An 18,566-nucleotide genomic window follows, 5' to 3' on the forward strand; every position below is an offset into this window, starting at 1 on the left:
AGCTGTGGCTTGTGGTGCCCCTCTCCCTGGTGTAGGGCCTAAGAACTAACATTCTGGATACTTTGGGCTGATTTTTCAGTACTCTAGTGAAATGTAGCTATTATGGAGAATTACTTATTGATGAAAACATTTGCATTCTTCATAGTTTGGAGCACAGTTTAGTTTACACGTATTTTTTCCTCTTTGATTCTTTGGGTAAGCAAGGGAGATAAACTGTTTTGAGTCTCTCCTCATTTGTTATGTGTTTAATAATTCATAGTAAGTCTCTGAGATAGGCTGGGCATATACACAATCTTTTTTTTTCTTCAAGATTTTATTTATTCGAGAGAGAGAGCACAAGCAGGGGAAGGGGCAGAGGGAGAAGCAGTCTCCCCCACTGAGCAGGGAGCCCGGGATCCTGGGATCATGACCTGAGCTGAAGGCAGACGGTTAACCAACTGAGCCACGCAGGCGTCTCCATATACATATAGTCTTATGTCAGGGGGCCTGAGTGAACACCACTGAACAGTGTGTTCCTTCAAATCCTAAACATTTGTTTAGCATATACTCTGCCAAGACGTGTGCTAGGCACTGGACTATAAGGAGATTAGAGAGAGATCCAGGAGCTCCGAGTTTGCTGAGGGGAGACAGCATGTTAATAAGACAAGAGCTGTTACACACGCAGACGGTTCTGGGTATATTATTGCCGAGATACTTGCAAGGACACAGGAACCACATCCGGTAGGGTATACAAGAGAAGAATTGACAGGCTTGTGTGCATGACATCCCAGGATTCTTGAAGTTCTTTTCGCTTCATTCAGGTGACATTGGGGCTGTCAGAAAGCAAATTGGAGATAACCTCTCATGGACTTGACCTCTGTCAAGACCACTCCTTACAGGAGTCTTGATCATGGTCTGGGAACTTTTAAGGAGCTGAGTGAGCCGGGTCAGTATAGTCCTTAGGAAACAACATTTTGTGGGTAGCACCCAGTTCAATGGGTCATTCACTTGCCCCTCCTTTCAGAACCAGAAGAGCCCTTTAGCCAGAAAGACATAAAGTTGGGAAATGTTTTAATATCCCAGCTGAAAGGTTTATAATGAGGAAGGGGTGTTAGGAAGTCTAGAAGGCTAGAGTGGCTGGCATTCATGACACCCCCTAGGTTCTTTTCTGTCAGGTAACTCAGCTCTCAATGGTGCATTGAGGTGGATGGCCATGTCCATTTTACAAAAGAGAATAGACTCAGATAAGGGGACTCACCTCAGACCCAGCTTATATGATAGCCCCAATTCAAACTCCAGTCTGCTCTTGCACTCAGAGACAATTCATACTCCTAAAGGACCAGGCCAGGTCACAGGTAATATTTGCATGGATATCTGTGTATGAAGGAGATAATAGGCTTAGAATCTGAAACAGAACTCAAGCCAAAAACTAGCAGATGTAGTAACCAAAAGCTCATCTCAGGATCTGAGGGTAAAGGTGATAGAAGCAAAATAACATTGGCAATAAGTCAGAGTGTGGGTCACCACATTGTACATCTATTCCTCAAAGATGGCCTCTAGCTTGAGGGCTTAGAATTGGGTCTGTTTGTTAGAAGGGAGCATGTTGGAGGGTGGAGAAAAAAGGAGCTATGTTTTTTTCTTTAACTACCGCAGAAAAACTGCGTGGAAACTGTCAGCTACATAGGAATTTCCAGCAAGAAGCCAGATGTGAAAGGGGCCCAAGGTCATGTGTCTAAATAGGGAGCTTCCATCTGAGGATACAAAACTTTTGAGTGACCTGAAAAATGTCCGTTTCTTGAAAAGATTTTAGTCTTAAAACATCACCAGAAATGAACTTAAAATGTACAAGGTCTAGATAAAGAAAACTTTAACAAGAAGGACACAGAAGAAGACATGAACAAATGGAAAAAAAGACCCAAGTTCTTGAACCAGAGCAGCCAACAACATGAAGCTGTCAGTCTTCAAAATTATATTAAAAATGTAATGCTATCTCAAAAAATATAAATGGGGTTAAAAAAAAAACCCACAAAGTTCATAGGGGAAAAAATAATTGGGAGATGCTGGGAGGAGAAAAAGATTGGGCATTTAAACCAAACACATGAAAACACATAAAACTATAAACTGTCATTTTGGTCCATAAATAGGCCAACAGAACAGAATGGAAGGTTTAGAAATAGATTAAAATGTAAGAATTTATTATGGTAGATGTAGCATCCAGAACCAGTGAGAAAAAGATGGATTCCTCAGAAAACAGGGTTGGAACAACTAGGAAACTCTGGAAAAGAAAAGTTGGCTCTGTATCTCACACAGTAAGCCAGTATGTATCTCAAAATGTATAAATGAACAAATAACAGAAGGAAATGTGGGCAATTCCTTTAAAACCCATGGGGTGGGGATGGGGAGGCCTTTCTAACTTGGATCCCAAATCCAGGAGTCATAAATGAAGATCGACAAATTCTATGTGAAATATAAATTTTAAAAAAGCTTCTTTAAGGCCAAAACCATCATAAGGCAAGTCGAAATTCTATAGTCTATGCAAAAAGCTAAGGGCTAATCCTACTATATAAAGAGCTTCTGGAAACTGGTATGAAAAAGAACAACCACACTGTAGAGAAGTGAGCAAAGTAAATACAAAGAGCACTCAATCTCATTCATGATAAAAGAAATGCAAATTTTAAAAATCTTAGTATTTGTTAACACAGCACGTTGGCGGGTAGGCAGGCATTTGTACCACACTGCTGTGGGAGTATAAATGGATATAAACTGTCTGAAGAGCAATTTGGTAGTATGTATCCAAATTTTAAAATGCACATATCTTTAGACTAGCACTTTCTGCACTGGGCAAGTCATTCTCTCTGTGCTGTTTCTTCACGTGTAAAATGTGGATAATTCTACCTCATAGGTTTGCCATGAGAATTCAGTTCGATGACACACATTAAGAACCTAGCACAAAGTGCCTGGCACATAGGCAGCGTTCCAAAAATGTCAGTAATGTCGTAGCAGCTAATGCCCGTTGAGTTCTTAAACACATGCCACACTGCTGCACTATGCTTGGCGCTCTTCATGTACTACCTTATTTAATCCTCCAGACAACCCTGTGATTACCACCAGTTAGCGTCTGGAGGATTCTGAGGCACAGAGATGTGAAGTGGGTCGTCCAGCAGGAGTCAAGCAGGGTTGACTCCCAAGCCTGCAATACCGTGCCTGATAGGTGTGGTGGGATGATGAACACTTTTTTTTAAATTTTTATTTTTTAATTTATTTGACAGAGAATACAAGTAGACAGAGAGGCAGGCAGAGAGAGGAAGGAAAGCAGGCTCCCCGCTAAGCAGAGAGCCCGATGCGGGGCTCGATCCCAGGACCCTGGGTTCATGACCTAAGCCGAAAGCAGAGGCTTAATCCACTGAGCCACCCAGGCGCCCAGGGATGATGAACACCTTAAGGGGCAGTGTGGAACAATGGAGAAACAGATGGGCAAGCTACATAACCCCATGTGTACAACACTACCCAAGGGGCTATATTTGGTTTTTGAGAGAAGACGTGGCTTTCAGTGAAGGCTCTGCCACGTTCAAGTTAGGTAACCATGGGGCAGGGGTGTTCAGTTTTGATTTCGCTGTGATCTACTCTTCTTCCATCTACTGAGCTGTAAAACTGGGGCACTGCCTATTTCAGCTGTGGCTGAGGGATTAAGAGAAATACACAGCTAGGCATTCAGGTCTTCATAATTTATGCTTGCTGATGTGAACAAAAGTACATGGGGGTAGGAGCGAGAGGGGGGAAGCCTTCTAAGAAAAGGGAACAGCACATTCCAAAGCTACAGATCCAAAAAGAGCTTGAGGAATCCAGGAGAGGGATGGGCTGAGGAGCTCACGGCCTTGAAGACCAGCTAAGAAACTTGGGACTATTTAATAATAAAAATGAAACAAAAGAGCCACCATTTGTTGAGGGTCTGCTCTTAATTATTTCCATCAAAACTACTCCAGCGAGGTAGATTTAATAAATCCACCTGTACACAAAAAGAAACTGCCAGGAGCCATAGAAGAGGTATAGGCAGGGAGGTGGCTTGATCAGTTGTGATTTTAGAACCCTTGGACCAAGTGTTGAACTGGCAGGGGTGCTTTAAGAGACCTGCCTTGAATTCCATACATTAGAAGTAGTAATACCATTTTTCATTCGCTTCACAATTTATATTCACTGTACAACATATGAAAAATACAAGAAAATTTAAAGAAATATAAAAAATTGGTAACTCCTCCTTTCAGAGACATCCCAATTTATATTTTCCTTCCAGTCTTTCTTTTCCCCCCTTATGAAAAAATATGGAGTCATTAGAATGGTTCTTAGATAGAAGATGGGGAAAAGCCACTGTTAAAAAGCCCTTGATACTCCCTCTCTTCTTCTCCGTTTTCCTAGGACCACGCCAAGAGGCCAAGCTGAATCCATCCCGAGTTTTCACGAAAAATCCCCCAGGACTTACCGCCTGGACCCTCGCTCGCCTCAGGCCGGTCTCTAGAGGGCGCTGCCGAAAGACCGCACGCGAAGGAACGCGACGCAAAACGCGCATAAATTTGGGCACCGCCGCTGCCCGTCGCTGGCGTCCTCAACATGGCGGCCCCGCAAGATGTCCACGTCCGTATCTGTAACCAAGAGATTGTCAAATTCGACCTGGAGGTGAAGGCGCTTATCCAGGTACTAATTCCCCAGACCCTGCCGGGCTCCAGCGTCCCTAAACCCAGGCTCCTGTGGCCTCCTATGAACTCGGTGGTCTGCCTCCCGAGCTTTAACCACTTGGTCAAGTCTCTGAGGTCGTTGGTCCCGCCCCACGGCCGGCTACCTCGTTGTGGTGCCCCTTTGGTCCCGTCTCCTTGACCGTTGGCCCTGTTCCTCCCTTCACTTGCTGTTGTCTTGCCCTGTCCGGACAGTCCCATGTTCCCCGGCCCCTGACCAGGCTTCCCCTTTGTGGCCCCCATTGGCCGCCCCCTCACACACTTCTCTGCGGGGACCACCGCACAACATATCTGCCCCCCTGGTAGGCCCCGCCTTCTGACACCCAACTTCCCCACCATTTGGTGGCGTCCTGGGAGCCATTAGCCCCACCCCTTCCTGGCCAGCTGGTCAGGGTGTGGTGTCCCTTGGTACCAAAGGCTACCTGACACGGGAGGCACCCGATGAAATGAACTTTGTAAATGAGGAAATCGGGTAAAATGCGAAGGCCTGAATCAGAAGGCATATGGTGGCAAGACTGCGACCGGACGGGGAAAGTCAGCCTAGAGAAGGGACTTAGGGAGTATCTACAACTTTGTTGAACAGATGGGGTAATTGCGATGCTTTGCCTTAAGCCATTTAAGGGCAGAAGGCAGCAGAGCAGTAACCAGTTGGCATAGGCAAGAGTTAGGAATGTAGAAATGGTTCCTAGAATTTAGCAGAAAGAAACTGGGAGTTTTAAACCTTGATTTTAGGCGTCATTTCCCTTTCCAACAAATGTTACCAAACATTAGATGTAGACTTAGCTTGCAACTAGCTGTGGCAAAAAGTGAAGGACAGTAGGACTCTCCATGGAAACCAGATGCAGAATAAACGTTATGGTGGTGCCAGGGTGTGTGATTTAACAACTAAGCCAGGGAGTTAAGTGAGGAAACTTGAGGCAAACATGTAAACGTTTTCAACTTCACTTCTCCATACACATTGCAGAACTTCTGGGATGAGTCTAGAAAAATAAATTTAGGATTCATACAAATAAAATTGTCTTTTCACATAATCTAAGTTGCTTTAGTCCCCTTCTGTACTCTCTAATAAGACTCATCTTATTAGATGTCTGTGTGGTGGGCAATGTGATGAGGAAACTGAAGCAGAGAGAACTCAAGTGACTTTTTGTTACACAGCCAAAAAGTTGCTACAGCCAGATTTGAATCCACATAATCTGGGTCTAAGGCCTGCTCTAAAACTTGACGCCAGTAATTTTGAATGTCCAGAAACAAATTCTAAATCTACCCTTGAACATGGCTCTAAACAGTGTGATTTATAATAGATGGTTTGTAAAATCAGGTTGAAATTAACCTTGCCCTATGATGCCATGAATTGAGCATCCTGATTTTCAAGTTGGAAAGATCTAAAGTTTAAGTATCACCTTCGGATGTCCATTCTTTTTGGACATACAAGCTGCTTTAAGGCTTTTTATACTGACCGGGCGGCGTTTTGTTAAACTTTAGGAACTAATAAGTCAAGACAGTTGTGTTTCTTTTTATGCTTTTATATTACCTGCTCAAAATTAATTTAAAGAGATATGAAAGAAATGTAAATGATAATGTTTTTGCTTGTGTTGCAGAGGTAAGCACAAAGATCAGGATGAATTTTAGTCAGTAGGCCAGCCTTAGTTGTGGTCTAAGCCAACTCTCACTGTACAGATGGTATCATTTCATTTTATTGCCTCAAGAAAGGCCCCCCCTCACTTCTTCAATGTCTCCTAGGATATTCGAGATTGTTCAGGACCATTAAGTGCACTTACTGAACTAAATACTAAAGTAAAAGAGAAGTTTCAGCAATTGCGGCACAGAATACAGGTGAGTAGCTGCAGAGCTGAGATGTGGGGAGATTGGGGAACAATGAGGAGGCTCCATCCTGGCAGTACCCTCTGCTTGAGAGCTGTCCGGGTTCTTTAGTAAACGTTTTGACAGTGCGAGTAACTGTACTACCGTGTTCTCCAGGTAAAAGTAAGGAACTTTTGAATGCATCGTCAGTGTTTCCTGGGGTTTTTTAATCCTGTGTTTTTCCTAGCCTCTTCCTTCCTGTTTCTAAGGTGTGCAGTCACTTCATATGCACATACAGCACTCCCGAATCCAGCTAAGGTATATGTGCTATCTCAAAAACCACTGGAGTGAGAATTACCCATTTGCATAGCCTGTTTCTGCTGCTGTGCCCTAGTGAGAATAAGATGGGTGCATGGATCTGCCCGTCCCTAAGTGGCCTTGGGGCACCTGGTCTCACTGCTTGTGGTGCTGGGATTTAAAGACTTGTGATTTTCCTGTGACATGGCCCCAGATGCTCCTAACAACTTCCGTTGTTCAACAGAGGACAATCTGTTTCAAACCTGGACAAAAAACTGGCCATTCAGAAGTAGTATGTCTGGGTCTGGTGCGTTGCCTTCTTAAGGGATTTGCAAGGCAATTGTGAAAATAAGCAGTTTCTTTCATAAGAGTTTACTTAAGAATTTTAGCAATATCTCTGAACCTAGCTGATCTTTTTGCCTTCACTCTAGCACTGATTTAATCATTTAATTTTTTATTTTTTTATTTTTGAAAGGCTGTTATTTTCACATGTTTTATATATATGAATGTATGTGTGTAAATACGGGCACACAGTGAACCTTCAAATTGTTTGCTACTAGTCGATAACGAAATAGCTACAGGGTTTGAGAGTGAGCATTTAGACATGTAGCAGTTTGGTATTTCCATGTTATCTCCAAGTGGGACCAGGGGGCTCCTATTTACTAACTTTTTATTCCCTTTTCATTCCAGGTGTGCCCTAGATTATAGGAGTGAATCTCTCATTCCAGGGCAGCTGTGCATAGCTCACAGGTTGAGCGCTCTGGTTCTTAGTTCCCTTCTCTCCCTGGGGCCCTGAGGATTATCCTTACTTTCTTGCAAGTCAGCCATATACTTATAAGGATGTTTGTTCTCTGTTACCTGGCATTCCTAAGTGTTCTCTCTTTATTTTTTTTTTTTAAAGATTTTATTTATTTATTTGATAGACACACAGCGAGAGAGGGAATACAAGCAGTGGGAGTGGGAGAGGGAGAAACAGGCTTCCTGCCAGGCAGGAAGCCCAATGTGGGGCTCAATCCCAGGACTTTGGGATCATGACCTAAGCCAAAGGCAGACACTTAACAACTGAGCCACCCAGGCACCCCTCTAAGTGTTCTCTTTTAGAAGGGTTTTCAAGTGCTATTGTATAACCGCCTAGAAAGAGAAGTGCTCTTTGGTTTTTATATTGGGTTTTAAAATTATTTTAATATAGACCTCTTTTCCCCCAAAGGAGCTTGAGCAGTCAGCTAAAGAGCAAGACAAAGAGTCAGAGAAACAAGTTCTGCTCCAGGAAGTGGAGAATCACAAAAAGCAGATGCTCAGGTAGGTGGGGCCTGTGCTAGGTCACTGGCTCCCTGGGAGGCTTGTACAAGGGTTTGCCTAACAAACCTGGCTTAATGATTTAATTGTGTCATTTATACACAGACTGAGTGTCTTCTCTAGATCAATAGTTCTCAAAGCAGGGGCCAGCAGTGGTTGTTGGTAGGTCAAATTGTGTATACTTTATAAAAGCATATTTACCATTATATTATATATATATATTTTAAGACAAAACCAAAAAATGGTTGCTTTTGTGATACAGGGTCTTTTTTTAATTAATAATTTTTATTTGCTTATAATACATTATTTGCCCCAGGGATACAGGTCTGTGAATAGTCAGGCTTGCACATTTCATAGCACTCACCACAGGGTCTTTTTTCTTTAAGGGTAATTGCTACCAGAGAAAGTCCTGCTTAAGATGGACCAAAATTTAGAAAGTTTTAAATGGAACTTTATCTTAAAAAATAAAACACCCCAAAATATAAAATGTTATACTATGTTAAATGGTGGTTATCGTTGTAGCTGTGTGCTAACCTTTGTATAATTGAGGTATGTGCTATTTCTGGGTATTGAGTTGTGGGACTTTCCAACAAAATTGTCTGATGGCATGAAAGAGTACCCGTCCCTTCACATTTGACTTTTGTATCATAATCATAAGTGTTGTGGCAAAAATATTTGAGGGCTCCATCAGCTTTCCCAGTCCTCTGGTAGGCAAAGTCGTTCTCTTTTGAAGCCCCTGCTAATCCTCCTCCTCCTGGGTGTTCCCTTCAAACTTGTTAATTGCTCTAACTCTGCCAGACCTGTATTTGTCTCTGGTTTTGCTTCTGATTTGAATAATTCTCCAGCATCATCCTTGCTGAGCAACAGCTGTGTTTATAACACCCAGCAACGGGAGGAGACTGACAAAGATGTGGGCATGGTAGGGTCTAGTATAAATAGGAAGGGATGTGTGAGTGGCGACCAGTGTTTAAATGCGTGGCTCAGTTGTAATACTTTGTATCATGATGGTGTTTGCTTCCGTTGGCCACCAAGAATACTCAGATTATAAACACTAAGTCAGGAGGACCCCTTGTATAAAGTATAGTAAGTTACACCAGATAAGATGGGCTTCGCATGGGTTTAAAGCTGAGAATGGCCACTCACAATGTGGAGTTACAGGGGAGATAGAGAGAAAGCAGTAAATGAATACTTAGGCAGTTGTGTGTGAAAACTGGTTGTGCTTGCCTGGGTTATCGTGCTTATCATATTGTTCAGCAAATGTTTGTTTGCTTGTCCTTTTCCCCAGTAAATTGAGCCCCCTTGAGGGCAGCCACGGTGGTTTACTCATGTCTGTGTCACAAGGCCCGGCAGAACCCCCTTGCTAACAGTTCAAAAATTGAATGGATTCTTTTTAAATATCAGGTGTAGAGTGGCATAGCAGTGCTGTTCTGGTGGCAGAGATCTCATTTTAATGTTTTAAGCACAGAGGTGCTCTTAGAAAAACACCCTGCCAGTTCACATGCCCTGTGTTTGACTTTGTAAATTTCTCAGGGGTTAGCACAGTTGATGTGAACCAGCTCCCCAAGAGCTCTAGTTCTTGAGTTTGATTCTCCGAGGGGCGCAGTTAATATTTTTATAGTCCCATCGACAAAGGCTGCACTGCTAACCCCAGGGAGCTGTTCACCAAATTTGAGTTGTCTCTCATAAGGGAGGTCAGGTAAAGAAAGAATAAATCCCATGAAACTGGGCTCTGCCTAATACCTTGTGTTTATCTTATTCGTGATTGTTCTGGGTGTCTAAAGACAAATCTTAAAAAAATACTTAAAAAAATACTGAGCAAGACCAAAGTGCTGAATCACTGTATTGCACACTTGAAACTAATATTCCACCGCATGTTATCTAACTGGAATTTAAATAATTTAGGAGCGCCTGGTTGGCTCAGTCACTTGAACACCCAACACCTGATTTTGGCTCAGGTCATGATCTCAGGGCACTGGGATCAAGCCCTGTGTCAGGCTCTGTGCTGAGCATGGAGCCTGCTTGAGATTTTCCTCTCTCTCCCTTTGCCTCTCCCCCTGCTCTCGCCCTCACACGTGCTCTTTCTCTCTCTCAAAAAAGAAAAAAAATTAAAACTTTAAAAAGAAAAGAAATATTGAGGAAAACTACTTTTCTGTGATTTTCCTACTTCTCATAATACCTATTGATTGGCTAATGGGCCAGAAACTATTGTTCTGGGTAGGTACTGGTGATCCAGGGATTAGTAAGACATGGTTGTTTTTCATGGTTCTTCCATTTCTTAAAGAAGTGGAACCAACCAGCGCACAAGGCAGAGTGCAGTAAAATGTTAGTGATAACTTGACAGAGCAGGGCCTTGTACCCCCAAGGCAAGTTTGAAGTCTGAAGCCACTGCAGGCTGTCAGCACAGAAGTACCATGGCCAGACTGCTCCCTCTTGCTGCCCTGGAAGGAAAGGGATAGCTATAGACAGTAGGGCAGTAGGAGAACATCCCAGAGGCAGCCACCAGGGTCCAGACCAGAGATGTTGTTGCCTGAGCTGGAGCAGTTGCTGCGGCAACCAAGAGGTGGAAGTGGCGGGAGGTATGGACTCTCTGGTTTTCACTCCTGGGTGGCCTTCCCCCTCACTCCCTTGCCAGAAGGAAGAACTGCTGTGACTTGATCTGACAGAAACTCATGCAAGACCTTTCTGATTGCAGCAATCAGACCTCATGGAGGAAGGCTAATCTCACTTGCAAAATCGCTATCGACAATCTAGAGAAAGCACAACTTCTCCAGGGAGGAGACCTCTTAAGGCAAAGGTATCGGTCTTTTTGTCTTTCTGGGCCCTGATGAAAGAACAGATAGCAATTGGCAAGGTGCAAAACCTGCATCGGAAACCCCTTCTTGTTTTCAATGTAAAACTGGCACTTTATTATATAGGTAATTTTTTTTAAGTATGAAAGAAATACATGCTTACTTGTAATTAATTGGTAAAATAAAGAAAAATGGTAATGACAAACTGAAACCATACTGTCACTGTGTTGCACGCATTTTGATATATTGCCTCCTCCCACCATTTTTTTTTTTACAAAGTCAGAATCATACCGTATATAAAACATAGGGCCCTGCTCTTCTTCACATAGTGTAGTAGCACAAAGATTTGCTTGTTATTTTAGAAACTCTAAAACAAAGTTTAAGAGTACATAGTATTCCCCTGTGTTAGCTAATCCTGTTTGTTTCTGTTTACATTTCTGGTTTGTCAGTATTGTAAATAATACACAAGGCCACATCTTAGGACATAAGGCTTTGTCCACATTTTGGATTTTTCCATTGGAGAGTTTCCCAGGGATGAGATTATTGGGCCAAAGGCATAAATGTTTCTAAGGCTCCTAATACATATTGCCAAATTGCTTTACAGAAGGTAGCGCCAGATTGCATTCCTACTAGTAGTCTTCAGGGGTATGGTATCTGCATACCCTTGGGGGTGTTGACTGTGATCATCATTGATATTTAAATATGTTATTTTGATAGATTAAAAAAATGGGATCTCATTTGAAGATGGGTTTTCTTGCAGCCAGGGTTTTGTTGACATGCCTCCTCCCACTCTGGACTTATAGGAAAACCACCAAAGAGAGCCTGGCCCAGACGTCCAGTGCCATCACGGAGAGCCTCATGGGGATCAGCAGGATGATGTCCCAGCAGGTCCAGCAGAGCGAGGAAGCCATGCAGACGCTAGGTAAAGGGAGACCTGGAGTTAGAAGCTTCTCTCAAAGCCCTTGCTCTGACACCTGCCACCAGGGTCTTCCACCTTTGCCCTCTCTTCACAGCCTCATCTCCAAGCTTACTGACTTGTGTGGCTTCTCACTTCTTTGACAGTGTGGTGTTACCCAGAGTGGGGTGTGTTGCTCTTACTTCTCTTTTTGGTTTTGTAGTTGTCCTGGAAGATCTGTACAGCCCTGTCAAAATGTTTCCCCAGCAGAAGCACTCCCAGGACCTCATGTGAAAAGCAGAATTCCCAGGCCTTCTCCTGGAGAGTGGGTGCCAGCAGGGTTGGGGGAGGAGCCTAGCAGTCTCTTTTTTTCTCTTGAGCTCTGTGGACCATGTGACCAGGCAGGTTGGGGAATCATTGCTTGAGGAGATGTTTAGTGTGTTGGCTGCTGGTTGGTCTGCTAGGGCCTCAGCATGTGATATACTGTCCGGTGTTATATTTACTGTGAGCACCTTTTAAAAGATTCAGTGAGAGGCCACAAAAGAAGCCACTTCAGCACCTGGTTCTCTCCAGCAGCCTTCCCATGTTGTCTCCCTTATAGTGTAGAAGAGAATTGACCCTCTTCAGGGTCGTCTGTATAGGAAAACAGGAGAGAGTTTACTGTTTGAGACAGTTGAGGAAGATTTCACGAAGAGACAAAAGCAGAGAGCACAGTACGCAGCTGTCAGCTCCTGGCCAGTCTTGTTTCAGCCCCCTTCCTGGACCTCCATCTGGATTATTTCGAAGCAAATCACAGACATCATCTACCAATATCTCAACGTGTCTCTCTAAAACATAAGAAACTCTTGAAACAAAAAACAAACAAAACCAAACCACAGTACCATTATCACCCTTAAAAGGTATCTATAATTTTGAGCCACTTTTTTTTCAGTGCACTGCTCAAACAGCAGGAAGGAAAAGCAAAGCAAGCAACTTGTCCCCAGGGTCATTTACCTGGGCATTTAGGCTCAGTACCAGGTGATCACCTCTGTTACATGTATGCTGGGGGCGGGGCTTACGCCTTGGAAGAGGCCTGGAGAATCTGCAAAATAGGAGGCCACCTGGCCTTTGAGTGGAGGGCTTTTCTGCTTTGATGCAGGTGACAGGACCCCCCCCCCGCCCCCACCTGCACACACACACACACACACACACACACACACACACACAGTTTATACACACATCAGAAACAGATGAGATAGTTAAGTGGTAAGAAGGGTGCACAGATGCTGAATGGCTACTGGGGTGCTGAGGGCTGTTCTTAGGGCCCATTTTGTAGGAGGGAAATCAATTGAAGAGAGAAGAATGCATTCTTAATCCTTTCCTTAGAGCTCACAAATTCAGCTTGATTTAAGAGCCTAATAGGACTACAGTTTTGTTTTGTTTTCTTAAGCATATAAGGGATATAGTGTCTGGAATTTGCTGGAATTGGGTGGGGTAGTATGGGGACCAGAGTGCCAGGGAGTTGGTGGTTCTTGGGTATGGGTAATGGGCACAGGGCATTTCATGATACTGTTCTGTCTACTTTGGTGATGCTTTAAAATTCTCTATAATATGAAGTTGAAAAAGAAAGGCCTATGAGATTTTTTTGAGCTGACTCTTACTTAGGCTTTTTGGGATGGCAGTAGGCATGGAGAAAGGGCCAAGAGAGGGATTTTGTTATCCGAGTGTGTGTTTATTTTTCCCCTTCATCTGTCTTTGTATAAATGCTGCTCTGTTTCCTCTGGTAATTTCTTTTACTTACTTATTGACTTTTAATTTTATGAAAGGTAATACGCATTACATGATTAAGAAAAAAGCCTCTAGGCCTGTATTGTCCAACAGAAATAGAATGTGAGCCACGTATTTAACTTTAAATTTTCCAGTAGGCACCTTAAAAAAGGTAAAAGAAACCTATGAATTTATTTAACCCATTATGTATATTACCATTTTAGTATGTAATTAATATCAAAATCTACTGAGATATTTTATCTTCCTTTTTCTCATACTGAGTCTTTGAAATCATGTGTGTACTTTGCACCTAGGGACATCTCAGCTTGGTTTAGCCACATAACACATGCTCATGTGCCACCTGTGTCTAGGGGCTGTGTTATTAGACTGCACAGCCCTGGACATAGCTCTCTCTTCTGACCTCTGGCCATCAAGTCTACTCCCCAAGGGCAACCACTGTTAACAGTTTCTTTTATATGCTCTGAGCTCCTCCAAGCATGTATAGCACAAGCAAATTAAATATTGTTTATCCCCCTCTTTCTTAACAAATGGAAATTTTCACATATGCTCTTTCATACCTCACTCTTCCACTTAACAACATATTTTTATTCTGTGGATGTTCTGATGATGTTAGGTTTTTGGGGAGAATCTTACCAGGCAGACCTTCTTACCCAAGTGTCCAGCTCAAATACCCATACTCAGAAGTACATTTGTCTCCTAGGCACAGTGAGCCTTAAGGCACATGCACCTCTCCTTAGATTTCATACAGTGGCCTGAGCCTAGGTGTGACGTAGGCGTGACATCTTTAAAGCTACAGCAGTGTCCCAGGACTGAAGAACTGATATGTGTGGGGCTGGTGGTAGGGACCAGCCCAACTCTTTTGGATTCCACCAAGAGCAGATCTGACTCTCAGGGGTCCTGGCAGGGTGCACCTCAGGTGGAAAGTCTTGGTAACTTCTAGCTTCTGACCCCAAAAAGACTTCAGTATGCCTGGCCACAGTCACCCAGGTTCATCTTGGGACAGGTGGTTCTTCTCACCAGCGCCTGCCTGCTTTGGAAAACTGAGATCAGTGGTCAGGAAAGGAACTCTCTTCTTTTTTCTCTGGTGATGTTCACATTGAAAAATACCTAGTTGTGGCCCCGTGACATTGTATATAAACAAATCATGTCACTCTGAGCTGGATGGGACCTAGAGAGGTGCTTTCCTTATAATACCCTTGTTCATTGCTCCTCTGGATTGTTTCTGCACACATCTTTGCTTGTGGCTGAGGGGAAAGTGCTACAGAGTGCAATGTTATTTGCTGGTAACCCAGCCAGCAGGGCAGAGTCTTTGGATTTGGTGCTCTACAGTCTCTGAGTCAGGCTCCCTCCCTCTTTTGTTTCAGCCAATTCTTCCCGGACTATCCTGGATGCAAATGAAGAGTTTAAGTCCATGTCAGGGACCATCCAGTTGGGACGGAAACTTATCACAAAATATAATCGCCGAGAGCTGACGGACAAGCTTCTCATTTTCCTTGCCCTGGCCCTCTTCCTTGCTACGGTCCTTTATATTGTAAAAAAGCGGCTCTTTCCATTTTTGTGAGATCTGGAATTACCACCTTTTGCCCATTAAGCTCCAGTGTCAGGATCTGTCCATGCTTCTGAGCTCAGCCCAGGCTGCCAAACCAGTGCACACCTCGTACACCTCTGCGGCCTGCTCAAAGTGCTCATCAGGTGGTTTGCGGACCCAGCCCCCCAGCTTTCTGCAGCAGCCGGCTGGCCTGTGGAAGGTGAGTAGAGCAAGAGGAAGCCTGTTACCAGGATACCTGCAGGACACAGGGACTCCAGGAGCCATCACCCGGTGTGTGTGGCTGTCCCATGGGGCATGCAGAGGCCAGCCTTCAGGATTGGATCCTCCTCACTCTACTTCTCCTGCTATAGCCTTAATGCCAGATCTGGAAGGAAGAGAGAATTGGGGAGAAGAAGGATAAGGAAAACTCATGTCCATTCCTTGAATAAACTTGACTATATTTAATAGAATGAAATGCATGTGGATTTATAAGGTATCCTTCTGGGAATGTGTGTCCTGTTTTTGATGTCCAGATTTCTTTGACATAAACTTAGATCATTTATTTGTTCATTCAACAAAGGATTATTAAGCGACAGCCACATGCAATGTATTACAGACACTGCTGACTGTTACAAATACTTGGTAAAGCAGCTGTGGTTCCTCCCTCAGGGAGCAAGAAGAACAAGGTCTCATATGTGCTAAAAAAGTAGGTTACAGAAAGCCCCCACTGGAGGTGGCTGACACCACATCTAAAAAGGCTCAGGCAGACATCCTTCTCTTTCTGTGTACCGTGGTGGGCCTGGCCTGGGGGTGTGCCATGTCTTGGGGGCTGGCCCATGTCTCTCTGAGGTCCAGAGCTAAATATAACCATGAGAGCAAGGCTAGTGATAAGCTGAGGCCTGTCTGGACCTGAGTTCTGTTGAGGCCTGGGGGATACTAGGGCTCAGGCTGGGAGATGTTAGTGTCTCCTTATACTATAGGCCTGACTGGCCTCACTTATGAAATCCAGCCTCCCCACTATTTATAGCCCCAGAGGCCCTGGGAGGTGTAACGTAAAGGCAGAGGGGAAAGTGGAAAGAACATGGACTTTGAACCTTGGTTTTGAGTCTCAGCTCTACTATAAGGGACTATGTGACCACAGGCAAGTTACCTTGTGTCACTAAGCCTCAGTTTCCCCACGTGTAAAGTGGGGGTGCTAGTCCATGTAGACATTTGTAGAGTCAAAATGAGAATCAGACAAGAATGTAAAGTAACAAATGCAGCTTCTGTCTGATTGGACAGTGGGCTTCCCGAATGGGGCCACCTCCAGGACTCTGGGCCCTGAGGTTTCCTGCAGCAAACGGGCTTCAGTGAAAGCTGGCCTGGGCGTCGGAAGTTCTGTTTAGATCTGCTTGAGCAGAGGGAGGGTGTGAAGAGTTACGGCTTCAGTTACGAAGTGCCAGATTGTCACAGGACCAAGTATGTAAGAGATTGGCTGCACACCTCAGAATGACTAGTTAATGAGCACGTTCTAGGTTAAGTGTGTGTGTGTGTTTGTGTGTGTACATGGTACAGATACACACTTCTCTATATATATCATTCTTAAACAATTTCTGGCCTCAGAAGACACTCAGTGCAAAATGTACACGCATGTGTCTTATTTATAGTCAAATTAAAGCTGAGAATAAAGCACAGATGGGAAATTCCCACTCAGATTCCAGCTGTAAGTGCAGCAGATGGATGTTATCAATTTAGGATTTTCTTGTCTTAACATTTTTCTTTACTACTTCCCACTAATTGTCAACATCCTCCTTACAATATGGGAATGTGTGGGCTCTGTACTCCTTAAAAAAATCTCCCTTTGACTTTATTCTTCTTTAACTTACTTCCTTCTCCAAATAGGTTGAATTTGAAATGTCATCAGTAGCATTATGTCTTGCAACCCCAATCACCCAGCCACGGGGATTCAAAATCATCCCCAAGTGGGCTGGCTGGGCAGAAAGCAGCCATTGCCATGTTCAACCGTGAGGGGGCAGTGTTCACATTTGCTCTGTGGTCTTGCTGTGTTTAGGACTCCCCATCAGTTGACGTGGAATATTCCTTTTTTTTTTTTTTTTTAACATTTTTAAAAAAGATTTATTTATTTGACAGACATCACAAGTAGGCAGAGAGGCAGAGAGAGAGAGGAGGAAGCAGGCTCCCCGCCGAGCAGAGAGCCCGATGTGGGGCTTGATCCCAGGACCCAGGGATCATGACCTAAGCTGAAGGCAGAGGTTTTAACCCACTGAGCCACCCAAGTGCCCCTACGTGGAATATTCTTATGGATTTTTTTTTTTCCAGATACCAGACTTTGAAAAAAAAAAAACAAAACACCATACAAATGTACAAAGTTTACCTATATAGCTTTTGAGAGATGTTTCATAAATGATTTTAATTTTCACTGTTAACAGGCAAACATATTCCACATTTTGCTTAGACGACAGTCGAAGAGTTAAAAGGACAGAGCAGCTGTCAAGAGGTTGTTCATTCAAGTATTTACTGAGCACCTACTTTGTATCAGGTACTGTGCTAGTGCACTCAGTGAACAAAACAAAGATTGCCTGTCCATCATGGAACGTACAGTATGTGGGGGAGGACAGGCAGCTGATAAACAATTACGATACTAAGTCATTCATTCTGTTAGAAAACAAATGTTTGAGGGAAAAGTGAATCCGGCTAATGGAGACCTAGAATGTAGGTGTGGGGATAGTATGCAGTATTAAGGGGGATGGTCAAAGAGGGCGGCCTCATTGAGGTAAGATCTGAGCAAAGGCTTATTGAGGAGGGAGATGCCTTAGCCATGTGGACTGCTCAGGGAGGAGGGGTCCACACAGAGGCCAGCTGGAACTAGTGCAGAGGCCTACAGTGGGAGCATCTGTGACACTGATTTACCATCAGAAATCTATATTTGGTGTCCCCAGTCCTGGCACAGAGCTGCTAAATCCCTTGGGCTTTCCTACAGTGAGAGTGATAAAGGTTTCTTTTGTTGTCTTCATGAGGCAACTTTTGGAAAGCACTAAGGATGGGGCTAGTTGCCACTGGGCCTCAGAGGAGGGGAGAGGGGCTAGAGATGGAGTCCAGTCACCGATGGCCAGTGATTTAATCAGTCATGCCTATAATGTAATGAAGCCTCCACAAAACCCAAAAGGACTGGGTTCAGAGATCTTCCAGGTTGGTGAGGACGTGGAGATTGAGGGAAGATGGCGCACTTGGATAGGGCATGGAAGTTCTGCATCCTTTCTTCATGCCTTGCCCTGGTATCTCTTCCATCTGGCTGCTCCTCAGTTACAGCCTCTTGTAATAAACTGGTAATCTAGTCAGTAAAATGTTTCCTTCATTTCTTTGAACATCTCCAGCAAATTAATTAAACCGAGGAGGAGGTGCTCATGGGAACCTCTTATCTGTGGCCTGTTGGTCAGAAGCCTCCGTGACAACCTAGACTTGAGATGGGCAGCTGAAGTGGGGGTGGG

General features: G+C 43.9%; 1 protein-coding gene and 1 long non-coding RNA gene across 2 annotated transcripts; one reads left to right on the forward strand and one right to left on the reverse strand.

The window, feature by feature from the left end:
- Positions 1-377: 377 nt before the first annotated feature.
- LOC125100919 (uncharacterized) lies at positions 378-4,583 on the reverse strand. Its single transcript, XR_007127697.1, has 3 exons — positions 4,457-4,583; positions 1,238-1,353; positions 378-812 (listed from the first exon to the last, which is right to left on the reverse strand). It is a non-coding gene; the product is annotated as an uncharacterized LOC125100919 (long non-coding RNA).
- BNIP1 (BCL2 interacting protein 1) lies at positions 4,547-15,553 on the forward strand. The gene is made up of 6 exons (XM_047731451.1): positions 4,547-4,668; positions 6,447-6,539; positions 8,011-8,102; positions 10,792-10,893; positions 11,692-11,810; positions 14,915-15,553. Exons 1-6 carry the CDS (start codon positions 4,585-4,587, stop codon positions 15,109-15,111), a joined length of 687 nt encoding a protein of 228 aa, XP_047587407.1. The 5' UTR covers positions 4,547-4,584; the 3' UTR covers positions 15,112-15,553.
- The last annotated feature ends 3,013 nt before the right edge of the window (positions 15,554-18,566 follow it).

Source organism: Lutra lutra, chromosome 5 (genome assembly GCF_902655055.1).
Source record: "Lutra lutra chromosome 5, mLutLut1.2, whole genome shotgun sequence".
Lineage (NCBI taxonomy): Eukaryota > Metazoa > Chordata > Mammalia > Carnivora > Mustelidae > Lutra > Lutra lutra.